The sequence below is a fragment of the Balaenoptera acutorostrata genome, chromosome 17 (assembly GCF_949987535.1).
Source record: "Balaenoptera acutorostrata chromosome 17, mBalAcu1.1, whole genome shotgun sequence".
Classification (NCBI taxonomy): domain Eukaryota; kingdom Metazoa; phylum Chordata; class Mammalia; order Artiodactyla; family Balaenopteridae; genus Balaenoptera; species Balaenoptera acutorostrata.
This window is the reverse complement of record NC_080080.1, coordinates 65,291,654-65,305,891: the sequence shown is the minus strand read 5'-3', so window position 1 is coordinate 65,305,891 and position 14,238 is coordinate 65,291,654. Positions and strand designations below refer to the sequence as shown.

The following is a 14,238-nucleotide window of genomic DNA, read 5'->3' as shown; positions in this document are numbered from 1 at the left end:
AGCCATGAAATAACTACGATTGTTGTCTTCCTTCGACAGATCTGTAAACTGAGACACAGAGAGGTTAAGTAACTTGCCCAAAGTCACACAGTAAGCGATAAAGCCAAGCTCAGAGGTCAGAATGACTGACTCCAAAATTCACTCACTGATCCTCTTTTTACTTCTTATTGAGTGCTTCCTCTCTCCTTCCACATCTGATATGGTGCTGCTCTTCCTCTGCCCCACGGTGATCCCTGAACCGAGATCACCATGGACAGTCTTCAAGTTCTTTGTTCTGAAAGCTTTCTCAACTGAATGAAGTTAGCTCATAATCCTCCTCTCCCACCTGAGGCTGGCCAGAAGGCCACATAGCCCAGGATGGAGGCTCCCTGACTTGGTTCAGCCTTCAGTGCTTACCACACAAATCGTACTTGTTCTTTGGAAACATTGTTGTACTGAGGCCATATTATCTCTCCACGCATAGGTCTGCATTCGCGTTTTTAGTTGTAGAATAAAACTTCTGGCAATCATGAATTTTTTCTAACTTATATAACATGTATGGCAATTCATGTAAGGAAACATAAACTAGGTGGTTAAGAGAGAAAAATTACAAATAACTAAGAGAGGAGAGATGACTATTCCCCGAAAACTCTTCCAAAGGTGCCTAAAAACAATAGGCAAGGGGTGGGGGAGAGAATGGATTTTTTTCAAATGGCTTAGACCCTAGAATTTAAAAGTATATTACATTAGGCTTCTTTTTATTACTGTGAATTTTTACTGAGAGTAGAGTTGCTTTACAATGTTGTGTTATCGTCTGCTGTACAGCAAAGTGAATCAGCTGTACATATATGTATATCCTCTCTTTCTTGGATTTCCTTCCCATTTAAGTTACCACAGAGCACTGAGCAGAGTTCCCTGTGCTGTATAGAACGTTCTCATTAGTTATCTATTTTATACACATTAGGCTTCTAAGTGAAATGAACTCATAAAAAAGTGAATGTATTTGTATTAGTTGGAGAATTTGGGGTTGTAAAGTGACCTTCTTGGAATACCTTTGAGCAAGACATATCGTTTAAGGAATGGTGAACCCATATGTCTCCTAGCTGCCTAAGCAACCAAGAGGCCTTGCTGACTTGACTTTCTTTTCTTTTCCAGATCTTGGCTATCGTATCCATCTTGTTCATCGTCCTCTCCACCATTGCGCTGTCTCTCAACACGCTACCAGAGCTGCAGGAGATGGATGAATTTGGACAGCCCAATGACAACCCCCAGTTAGCCCACGTGGAGGCCGTGTGTATCGCCTGGTTTACCATGGAGTACCTTTTACGGTTCCTGTCCTCACCAAATAAATGGAAGTTCTTTAAGGGCCCGCTGAACGTTATCGACTTGCTGGCCATCTTGCCGTATTACGTCACCATCTTCCTCACGGAGTCCAACAAGAGCGTGTTGCAGTTCCAGAACGTGAGGCGCGTGGTCCAGATCTTCCGAATCATGCGTATCCTCAGGATCCTGAAACTCGCCAGACACTCGACGGGCCTGCAGTCCCTGGGTTTCACCCTCAGGCGGAGTTACAATGAACTGGGCTTGTTGATATTGTTCTTGGCCATGGGGATAATGATATTCTCCAGCCTGGTATTTTTTGCCGAGAAGGATGAAGATGCTACCAAGTTCACCAGCATCCCGGCCTCATTTTGGTGGGCCACCATCACCATGACCACTGTCGGCTACGGTGACATCTACCCAAAAACGTTATTAGGGAAGATCGTGGGAGGCCTCTGCTGTATCGCAGGGGTTCTGGTGATCGCCCTTCCCATCCCAATCATTGTGAACAATTTTTCTGAGTTTTACAAGGAGCAGAAACGCCAGGAGAAGGCCATTAAGAGGAGAGAGGCTCTCGAGCGGGCCAAGAGGAATGGAAGCATCGTTTCTATGAACTTAAAAGATGCCTTTGCTCGCAGTATGGAACTGATAGACGTGGCTGTGGAGAAGACGGGAGAGTCGGCCAATACAAAAGACTCCACGGGTGATAACCACCTCTCTCCAAGCCGGTGGAAGTGGGCCAGGAAGGCTCTGTCGGAAACAAGCTCCAACAAGTCTTACGAGAATAAGTACCAGGAGGTCAGCCAAAAAGACTCCCACGAGCAGCTGAACAACACTTCTTCCTCCAGCCCACAGCACCTGAGTGCCCAGAAACTGGAGATGCTCTACAATGAAATCACCAAGACGCAGCCTCACGCCCACCCGAATCCCGACGGCCACGAGCAGCCCGAGAGGCCGTCTGCGTATGAAGAAGAGATAGAGATGGAGGAGGTGGTCTGCCCGCAGGGGCAGCTGGCCGTGGCGCAGACCGAGGGCATCGTGGACATGAAGAGCACCTCCAGCATCGACAGCTTCACGAGCTGCGCCACCGACTTCACGGAGACCGAGAGGTCGCCCCTGCCGCCGCCCTCCGCTTCCCACCTGCAGATGAAGTTCCCACCCGACCTCGCCCGGATAGAGGAGCACCAAAGAGCCAGGGGCCCCCCATTCCTCACCCTAACCCGACAGAAGGGGCCCGCGGCCAGGGACGCCAGCCAGGAATACGCTCCAATCGACGTAACTGTGAACCTCGACTCCAGCGGGTCCCAAGGTGGGCCCCACGGCCCCTTGCAGTCGGACAGCGCCACCGAGAGCCCGAAGAGCTCGCTGAAAGGCAGCAACCCGCTCAAGTCCAGATCGCTCAAGGTGAACTTCAAGGACAACAGAGGCGGTGCCCCGCAGACCCCACCCAGCACGGCCAGGCCACTGCCGGTCACCACGGCGGACTTCCCACTCAGCGCCCCGCAGCTCATCAGCACTATCCTCTTAGAAGAAACCCCCTCCCAGGGAGACAGACCCTTGCTGGGCGCTGAGGTTCCCGCACATTGTCAGGGACCCTCCAAAGGGCTGACGCCTCGGTTTCCCAGGCAGAAACTCTTTGCTTTCTCATCCAGAGAGAGGAGGAGCTTCACGGAAATAGACACGGGCGAAGACGATGATTTCTTAGAGCTCCAAGGGACCACGAGGCGGGACAAGCGGGCAGACTCCAACCCGAGCTGCTTTGCAGATAAGCCTAGTGACGGAAGAGACCCTCTAAGAGAAGAGGCCTCTGTGGGCTCTTCCTCTCCACAGCACACAAGTCACAACTGTAGGCAAGACATTTACCATGCCGTGGCGGAAGTAAAACAGGACAACAGTCAAGAAGGGTGCAAGATGGAAAACCACTTGTTTGCCCCAGAAATTCATTCCAACCCAGGAGACACAGGGTACTGTCCCACACGTGAAACCAGCATGTGACTAGTTACAAAGGCAATAATAAAAACAACAACAACAAAAAACTTGTTTCTTAAAAATGCGGTTAATAATGCCTGTGAACTAAAAAGTGGGAAGCCCCTCCCCCCAAAAAAGTGCATAAAATGTTATTTTTGCATGGCATGAACAGTTTAGTTTAAGTACTGTTTAAATAAAGAATCAAGACTGCATTTTGTAACAAACAAACAAAAATGACTGAGGAACAGTGAACAAATAAAGAGAGCTCTATTACGAACCGGTATTCTGCAATGTCTGACATTTTTGATCCTTTCATTTCAAATTGTAGACAGAGTTTCGACTTTGAGCTTTTCTGTTACAATGAATTTGAGAATTTGCACATGAAAGGATGAAATGTCATTGCATGAGTTCGTAATTGCCAGGCAAGGTGCTTTGAGCTTGCAAAAGGCGTAACTTTGTAAATAACGGGGCTTGGGATGCAAAAGTGTCAAGAACAGATGGAAACAAGTTTCTGAGACACAGGCACTTCCTTCACAGCTACTGCCTGGAGGAGCTGTACAGACTTCTTGTTGCAAAATTGCAACCTGTCTTAAACCATCTCACATATCTTGCTTTGGGTTATAAAGCTCTTATAAGTACATTTGTTTAAAGGAATACAGTATTTTTATTGACTTGTGATATAACTCATAGGGTGCATTTTTCTTTTTTGCTTCTGCTTAGTTGTGGCATTTGTGGTTTTATTTATAAATCATGGAAATAGGCAAGATGTAATGACCAGATATCCAAAAACTTGGAATTGCAGTTTGAAATTTTGCCAGTCAATTATATATCACTAATATCATGGGGAAAAGTATATATCATGCCACAGCCTATTACAGAAATGCATTTTTTAAAAACCTGAACATACTTAAAAGGTGATATTACACAACTAAACTTTTTTTTAATGGCCCTCCACTTTTGGAAAGCAGTTCTTTAAAAAAAAAAAAAAAGGGAGGGGGACTTCCCTGGTGGCACAGTGATTAAGGATCCGTCTGCCAATACGGGGAACACGGGTTCAACCCCTGGTCCCAGAAGATCCCACATGCCGCAGAGCAACTAAGCCCATGCACCACAACTACTGAGCCCGTACGCCTAGAGCCCGTGCTCCGCAAGAAGAGAAGCCACCGCAATGAGAAGCCCGCGCACCGCAACAAAGAGTAACCCCCACTCGCCGCAACTAGAGAAAGCCCGTGCGCAGCAACGAAGACCCAACACAGCCAAAAATAAATAAAATAAATAAAATTTTTAAAAATGTATGTTGGCCATCTAAAGACAACTGTATTTTGCACTTGAATCCAACATAACCTTTTCTCTCTAAAGATCTAAAGATAGAATGTAGACATGCCAAAATGGGAATTCCAAAAAGTGACTTTTGGCAAACTAAAAGCAGCGTTATTTAAGTAAGACTGCCACCCCACCCACCTGTACCCCATAGATAGAGTTGGGTTTGGAAATGAGTTAACATAAAAAGAACCCTGGCCTGGGACTTCCCTGGCGGTCCAGTGGTTAAGACTCCACGCTTCCACTGCAGGGGGCACAGGTTCAATCCCTGGTGGGGGAACTAAGATCCCGCATGCCGCATGGTGCAACCAAAAAAAAAAAACAACCCTGGCCTGATAATGGGTCACCCAGTATTTCCCAGTGAGGGGAGAAAACACTACCACCTGGGGAAGGCCACAAATGCCAGTAGCACCATCCAGTGATTGCAGCGTCTAGAAACACCCCCTCATGTTTCCAACGCCCCCAAGAGATGGAGGATTATCCTAGTTGAAAGCAATACTTCCAGCATTTTCAACTGAGAACAGTGAAATCCAGAGGCGTTAGGATACTTGCTAGTGATTGTCCTGTTAGTGAAGACTGTGCTAAAGCCCAGGTCATTTGGATCCACTTTGCCTCACAGGAAATCAAGGCTCTAGCTCGATATGCAACTACCTGATGGGTAATCCTGGATGAGCCTTGAAAACCTCTCTCAGTTTCAGTTTTACCCTGATAAAAATCAAGACAAATTATTTCTAAGGTACCTTAAGACTGCAAATTAATATGATTCCTTGATCTCTCAGGAATGTGCAAGTTTGCCTCCGCATAATGCATTTTGTACGTGTGTGTGTGGGTGTGGATGTATAGTTCAGAGAAATAGGAAATAAATAGGGCCCAATTTAAAGCACAACTTTTTGTTTAAGGAAAAAAAATTCTAAATTTTATTCTATTTTTAAAAGAAAAAAAAAAACACACCAGAAAAAGAACAACCCAAATATTTAGAACCTAACTTAAGACTTTAAGGAATAACATGTCTTTATTAACAAAATCTGGTCATTATGTCTCAGATAAGAAAACAAGTTTTGATCTTGGCTGAAATCCAAGCAGCCCTACTGCTAAAAATAATTTTAAACATTTCTTTTTCACTGTGCTTATTAGAATTTCCTGATGGTTTTTATGTTTGTTTCAGAACACAACCTTTAAGAGTTTATGGTCATTAATCATCGATATTTACATCACTCATACTTATTTCAGTGTCTAAAACTAAATGTTGCTCAGTTTTTGTAAATCTAGGTGTCTGAATTTTCTATATATAGTTTTCCAAGTAAACAGATATATCTGCTGTTAGACAAATAGCAAATAAGTCATGAAAATTATTTTCCTTACATAGTCTCATGAAGCAGTTATTTTGTAATGTCTCTGTACTGATGAATCTGCAGTTTTTAAAATTTATCTGATAGTTTACTAACGCCGACCTTTCTTATGTCCATTAGGCCTTTAACTGAGAATCCTGCTCCAGAATGCTTAATGTTAGAAATCTTTCCTAGATAAGGAATTCTAGACATTCTCCCCAAAGGCATTCTCCCTAAAAACTTTTCCCCTTTAATATTTTTCTTAAGTTTTAAAGAATTTTCAAGAACCTCCTATGGAAAGTTTAACCTTCAATTCTTCTTAGCCCCTCTGAGCCAAAAGTCTTCAGCTAGGAAAAAATAAAATCTCCTCTAAAAAAACTTTGACTTTGTTGTTTCACAGGGAAGCACCTAGGGTTCCCAAAATGCACTTGTGCAGTGCTTCCTTAACCTTTTCAATGAACTGCACCTAATGCAGAGAATGAACATATTTGCCTGAACTGGTCTGGGAATATACCAAGCACAGAGTTCTTGCAAAGTCTTATGGTTCCCATTAAAAAGTCATGAAAATGCTGCATTTTACTTCGTAACATATGTTTCAATATCAAAGAAATAATGTTTTCTCTTACTTACCTACTAGTAAAATGGATACTCTTTGAACTTCAAATACCTCTTTTGTACCCCCTGGAAAACACATCCCCAGTTTGAGAAATACTGCATAAGTGGTGGGGACATAGGCTGGTTCCCTGAGGGGCCCTGGAGGTTTCTGCTGCTGGGACAACCTGCTCATTTTCACCTAGCCCAGTGACCAGGGACAAATGTCAACAAGGAAAGACTGTTTGAATGAACTCAAAATAACACAGTCCCAGGCACTGTTAGTTCAGTTCTGCTGGCTATCCTAACGGGTGTAAATTGCCACAAGATTGTTTTAGCTTAAAGCTTGAGATCGATCACAAGAGGATAGAAATGGGTGCACGGATATATGTCTTGAGTTGGGTCACAAATACAGGAGTGGCACCCTGAATGCCTAGTGTTCACCTAATTAGTCTCTAAACATTTTCACTAGAAATTTCTCCACTCCAGCACAGCCAACAGCTTTGAAGCAAGCATTTAGATCAAGCATTATCCTGATATGAACTAGATTTGGTAACAAGAAGAATAGTGCCAAGCATCTGTTCCCGTTAATTTCTTGTCAAAACAGTCTCACTGTCACGTAGACATGAGGAAAGTCAACAATTCAACTATTTTCTTTTGGAATTTGAACAGAAAAACAAAAAAAGCCTTATGTATGTAGAGTATTTTAAGAGTTTTTGGTCATGCTTTATACTCATAACAGCCTTCTGAATCAGGTATTATTTATCAATAAAAGACCAGCGAGGTTAGGAATCTTGTTCAAGTTCACACTGGTCACTGGTGAATAGTAGAACAAGACCTCATCCACATCCTCTGGCTTCAAGTCCGGCATTCCAATAAACAACAGGAAAATATGTTTAGTTAAGGAGGTTTTTTCTATTAATATTTAAAATTACGTAAATAAAAGCAGAGGTGCATTTATCATCATGCAGTTTCCTTAAAGCAGCAGTGGATCATGCCAAATGGTAATGACTTGAGATAAATGACATTGACCATCTTTAGCACATATGTTTGCCCATTCGGGATTCTGGTTATAAGGTACATATTCCTGGGTCAAAGAGAAGAATTTATTACTCATGATGTAACATGAATACACATTAGGCAGAGGGCTGAAGGAAGCCACTTGATTTTCTAAAAAAAAAAAAAAAAAACTTCAGAACCATTAATACTTCAAAGTTCAAAACTACTGTCTAATAGATTTTGATTGGCATTTCACTATTCATTCAGTAAATACTAGGTGAGCACCCCTATAATCTACAGAAGGCATTGTGCTTGGTGTTAGCATACAGCCCCCAGCCTCCTGGAGCTTACTGCCTTGCCCATTTAAAACCAGGCTGAGAAAAAAAAAATTTTTAAATAATAAATAAAAATTTTAAAAATAAATAAAACCAGGCTGAGGATCATTTGGGTTACTGGAAAGTGTCTCTTCTGAGTATGAAAAAATTATCCAATTATCAAACCAGGGAAGCATATGGCAGGAACAAGTGAAATGCTTTTCCAAAGAACTGTTTTCCTAAGAAATAGATGGATGGTATAAATGGAAGACTGGTACATAATTATTTTTGAATCACAGTTTAAATTTACATTTGAGATAACAAATTGTTAATCTTATTGAGTAAAGTTATGGGTTGTCTTTCCTTATTATCTGATAAATTGAAAAATAATTTTTTAGTTACATATATTGCTTGTCAAAATAGCTAATAATAATCTATCACCAATAACTAGAGCAAAATTTGATGCCAGTTAAAAAAAAACTCTAACAAATTTTATATTTTAATAGTGTGTTGATGGTTATTGGGTGAAAAACAAAACATTTTAATGTTTTTTCTTACTTCTTATTGACTATAGGCAACACGTTAGCAATGTATCACTATTCTGTTTAGTCTTCTGAATTTCTAAATGAAAGATGTTTAAAATTAAGTAATTAGGGGCTTCCCTGGCTATCCAGTGGTTAAGACTCTGCATTTCCACTTGTTGGGGAACTAAGATCCCGCATGCCGTGCAGTGTGGCCAAAAAAATTTTTTTTAATTTTTTTTAGTAAATAAATAAAATTCAGTAATCAAAAGTTGCTTAACTTGACTCAAGGAATTTATTCACTTAGGTCCATGTGAATTTGAAAATATATTGAGTAATTTTCCACTGCCACTGTCCTCACCCAAACAGAACTAAAAAAAGAAAAAGGAGACTCTACAAAATCTAAGTAAAAAAATGCAAACATTCAAAGGCCCATCCCCTAATAAGAAAGAGGAAAGGTCTCAATTCCAAAAACTTGGTGAACATTCTATATTATTGAAGTTACCACTCATTGGAATATAATGCTATTCTTTAGTGGCTCCAATTACCATTTCTTCTACTTGACGTCTTAAAACAGCCTGACTTAATTTCATAAATCTTATTTACCATTGCCATTAATGCATAATCTCTTCCTTATTAAGTCTGAAAGGGTTGTAGCCTATAAATATACATATAAATAAAGGAAGGTGAGGGATTATCTTCAGTAATAAGACAACCCAAGGCCAGCAAAAGATACAAATACCACCAAAACAAAGGAAGAAAGCCTAAGAAATATGTCGGTAAACTAAACATGTTTTTAAGCAGAGAAATTTATATTTGGTACAAGTATATATATATATAAATATATAAGAATATATATATATATTCTTGTATATAATTTAGACTTAATACTTATTAACATGAAATTTGCAATTGAGACCATAGTTTCAACTTTAATCTCTCTCCTGAAGAAATGATTTCTTATTATCTCACAGATACTTCCATATTTCTGGGATAAAATATTTCATTCAACAAACATTTATTTTCTACCCTGTGCCAGAAATTAATTTACGCACAGTTCATTCCCTCAGTTTTACAGTCTAGCAGAGATTTCATATTTAAAGAGATTATATTCCCAAGTGAAATCCAATTCCACAGGGTGAGCTGGAAATAGTATGGCAGTATGTTTGAGTTTGTTGGCTGAGAATTTCTGTTATCCACTTTTATTTTCTCTCAGACTCAAGTTATTTATTTTCATTCCTTAATCTAGAATCTGAATGACCACCGCATAAGCTTTCTAAACATCCACGCATAAAATTATAGTAGCTGTCTGAAAGCTAGTGACAATTTCTTTCAATGTAGATATTGCCCACTTCAGCCAAAGGACATATGACTCTGGCAAAAATGATGTTGAAAATAATTGTTTTATACTCCCATAACTGTTCTGTTTGATTTTTTTAAAATCCTAGTCTGTATGCTGTGGGAGAAGCCATCACTGCCTGCTGGTGAGGAAAGCTTAATGCCAATCTGAGCAATATAGTTAATCTCCCATCCACTGTGGGTAATGCTGGCAAGTGATATAGCTGAATAGCTTTTCTTTTAGTTATTTTTGCTCCATTTCAACCTAAAAAGACTTCAGATTGAATACCAAACTATATAGACTTTCAGAATCAAGACTCAGGGAGATAGACACAGAATAGTGGCAAGAGAGGTAAATACACAGATTCTGGGAGGATGTCAGGAGCCCACCATCCTGCTTTTTAGTCTCTATGTTGAGTGCCCTCTAGTGGTCAGTTTGAGAGAAAGTGAAATTCTAATTGCCAAGAAAGGATGTGGTAAGGAGGATTTGAAAGAAAGTTCTCTACTGTTTTCCACCTTCTATTACCCGTGCATATAGTCAAAATCATAACTATGTCCCAGATATTTTTTTTCAGTGATCATTTCTTGGTTTTCTTTTTCTTATTCCAAAATATCTGATAAAATTGTTGCTGCCCTCTGCACAGCACTTTCAAAATAGTCCTACTTGCTGCCTCCAAATCAAAACAAAATCACCAGATTAGCTAACTATTTAGCAGTGTCCTAGGCTGCTCTCTGGATACACAGTAGTAAATGCTACTTTGACCTTTCTGCCATTAGTGAAAAGATAAAGAGAACTCAAAGTGCTGACTTTTTTTTAAGAAAAACAAACCTGTGAAGACAAATCTACAGTCTCCATTCTACTTGAAGATTACAAGTAGAACCTGAAATATCCCTGAATTGACCCTGGTGATAAAAACAGGTGGTTTCTAAACTTCCAAGCCATGTCTGTGGGTACTGGCCAGAAATTCTATTACAGCCACTTCTGCCATCTTTAAACCAAGATGCTCCTAACATTCTTATTTGCAGCATATGGGTCAGGCTATGATTTTAACCTGCAGATTATACTCACATCATAATGTTTAATTGAAAAAAACAAAACAAAACAGATACACAGAAGGTAATCTCTTCTAATATTACCCAAATTACTTATCCAGCAAAATGCTATCACCAGAATTAACAAATATGCATACACTATGAAAATCTCACTAAAGAATTTGCAAAATCTTCCTATTTTTTTTCAAAGCCAAAGAGAAAAAAAAGAAAGAAAGACCTGCAACTTACAAAACACTGGGTTTGTCATACAATAGCCAAGTTTAAAACTTATGCAATTTTAAAGAGGTATAATATTAAACCATTAAAAATTCAATAGTGAATGTATAAAAAAGGTTTATTACGCAAATGTAAGGTACCATTAGCACACTGAAGCATTTTTAATAACCTTTCATTTAACTGCACAATGACTACGTCTGCTCTTAGCACCTTGCTTTCAATCCGAAAGCTTTTCTGTTTCATATTGTTTCTTGTGTGCCACCTTGCTTGCTTTGTTTTGTTTGAAGAAGTGAGGGTAAGTTGGAGAATGGGCTTAAAGGGGAAAGTTATTGGACAATTTACTAATATTACGTTCTGTGCCCTGGGGTGCAGAGTGGAAACCATTTGTGGAAGTGACTTGATCTTTTCACTCCCTTCCACCTTCTTTTCAAGTTTCATCCTCCTGGTTTGGAAACAGATTCTTTTGATCAAATCTCAGATGGTATCATCCAGATTCTTCATTTCTCTCCTGTCTGCAGTACGCAGTAGCAATCCTTCCCTAGGATCTGCTTGGATATACAGGACTTCAGCGTCAAGTCAAGGGCAGGATCAAATGAGCCATTAGCAATAGCAACTTGGCGCCCAAAGTCAAGATCAGAAACCTTAGAGAAGCCTGAGGACAAAGGAACTCCTTGCACCATGTCATAATATGATTTGATCAACAAAGCAATGACACGATGTTTTCTCCTACTATTAACAAAAGAACAATAATTTTTAAAGTCTCTATTAATTTCTTGAACTTCAAAGGTAAATAACTAGGTTGATGAGAAAAGTGGTGCCCAACTCACTAAGTTATCACAAGATATCATTCTAAATGCAAACTTTCACTAAAATTTTGTGTGTAACCGATTAGTGTGTGTTTTCAGGGCAGTATACAAAAAGGAAAATACCAATATTACCCTTTTCATCATTTTCAATGGTAAACATTTTGATCAGGGAAAACTGATATTACTGTGGTAGTTTTTATATGGTTCTTGGCCAAAACCGTAATGGTGATTTAAACAAAATTTTAGAAAAAGATTATTAGGGGTGGACAAAAGGCCATATTGAAAAATAGTACTTTACTGTGCATCCAATGAGAAATAAGTCATATGTGGATTAAGATTTTTTTAAGTTTTTTATGTAAAAATATCTTTAATGGTCATTTGAAATTAATATTTCTCATCTTACTATAGATGAGTTTTTAAAAGACTATTATAAATTAAATGAGGTAGTATATAGTAAAGCACCTAGCACAGTACCTGAAGACAAATAGGAGGATTTTTATTTAAATATTCCAAAAGAAAGCAGCATTCAACTCACATTTGTGTGCTAATTACTTAGTCTTCTAAAATTCTTCTGTGGCTTCCTAAACAGTCAAAATTTTAAATGTGTGTCTGAGTGTAAATGTAGGTTTTACTCACTGTTACCTTAAAATGGACAGCATTTTATTTGCTAAATTATATATATATATATATATATATATATATATATATATATATATATATATATATATATGCCATGTGGCTTTAAAGACAGATTGACATTATTTGGATAATGCCCAAATTATTTGGATAAATAACATGCTTTGAAAACTTACATAATGCAATTTTTTTTTTACCTGACAGCCGTAGATTTTTAATGTTTAATAGACAAACATCAATTTCTTCTAGAGAAAAATCAGCTTCCTATAATTACTAAGACTTCAGAGATATTACACATTTGAAGAGCCTTTACACCATCCTTATTAGCACAAAATTAAATACTTAGTCATTACGTGAATATTAACATACCGCTCCATTTTTCTGCTTTAAATACATGTAGACCTAAGGATATATTTCACAAAGTAATTCATAACTGAATTTTGTTCCAGATTTACAGTAATTGGCTGTTTGCCAGATTAAACTCTAAAATGAGAGCAAAAGCTTTCAGTATTAAAAGATTCTTCATTAAATTTTGGTTTTGGAACCTGGAGTATGGACCATCATCATTTGTTTTATTTATTTTCTTGTGTTCAAATCTTATTGACCAAGAAAGGTAACAGAGGAGGAGCGTCGTTTTCTATTTCAACTTATTTAAAATGCCAAGTCACAAAAATTTACCTAGAGCCCTTATTTCCTACGGGTGATGACCAAGGACTACATATAATGCAGCACACCTAGTCCTTACACTGATTAAATGTAACTACTCCAACCAAATCAGGGTGACCACTGTGCAACCAGGGAATGCAACCAACTCGCACGTTAAAGACAGACTTACTTTGGGTAAATCTTCCACTGACTCTGCAAAGGAATTTCCAACATATGCTAAAATTTCACCTTCAGAGTATCCAGTATTCATCATTGGTAAACTCAAAATAATACTTTGATTTTCACAAAGTTTTGTTTGTTTGGTTGGTTTTTGGTTTTCTTTTTGGTTTTTTGCCTAGTAATTTTATGAAAGCTTTAGTATATGACACATTACTTAGTTTGGAGTTTCAGTCAATGAATTATGATGCTTAAAAAAATAATCCATGTTCTAAAACATAATTGCATGACCGTTTAGATCTCATTACTATTTAGTTATAGCTTAATGAATACTGTATTCCTACCTGTTTTCTCAAGAAATAAAGTTCCAAGCTTATTAAATAGTATTCAGATAAAGCATTATGCTGCCCAAGCAGCTCACTAAATGCATTTATTACCTGTCTCTACGTAGCTTATGTAAAAACTCAGTGTCGACTGTTCATGTCTGATGCTTTTAAAAGCTACCAACGTGATTGTCTCATCTTATTATGTCAGCATACTATGTTACGGTATCACGTATGGAAACCATGGTACAAAAGTAACTGTATACTGCTTGCTCAACATCTAGCCCAAAAACAGTTCTGAGGCAGTGCAATAACGCCTTTAGTTAAAACAGCTTACTATTTGAATCATTTCGATCTGTGCATTCTTTACCGTAAATACTGAAGTCGTGTTTTTTAACTGTCTTTCCAGGCTCATAATAAAAATCTCTACATCATATCTACATAGTCTAAATATGTCGAGTAATTTAGTTTTAAAAAGTGTTGTCTGTTAATAAACTAAAGAAAAATAGCTGCTGATTTTTCCAGATAACTGCTTAATTTATTTCCCATTGCCAATGTAGACCTGCCTTAAATGGTTTCTTTCACCACAGTTTTGTGTAAAATAAAAGGAGAGTGTGGTGAAGGCTGACCTGTCTGACATTAGCTCTTTTCACTAGTCAAAGGATATACGTTCCTCAGAAGTGACACATTTAGTGATGTCCGAT

The 14,238-nt window shown here is 38.6% G+C and overlaps 1 protein-coding gene across 2 annotated transcripts in view; it reads left to right on the top strand.

Moving 5' to 3' along the window:
* KCNB2 (potassium voltage-gated channel subfamily B member 2) overlaps positions 1-4,134 on the top strand; it is a 405,501-nt gene extending 401,367 nt beyond the window's left edge. For both annotated transcript variants that reach the window (XM_007185045.3, XM_057532506.1), the window contains one exon: positions 1,135-4,134. In XM_007185045.3, coding sequence (XP_007185107.2) covers positions 1,135-3,294 — 2,160 coding nt within the window. In that variant the 3' untranslated portion in view covers positions 3,295-4,134. The remainder of the gene's footprint in view (positions 1-1,134) is intronic.
* Positions 4,135-14,238: the final 10,104 nt, after the last annotated feature.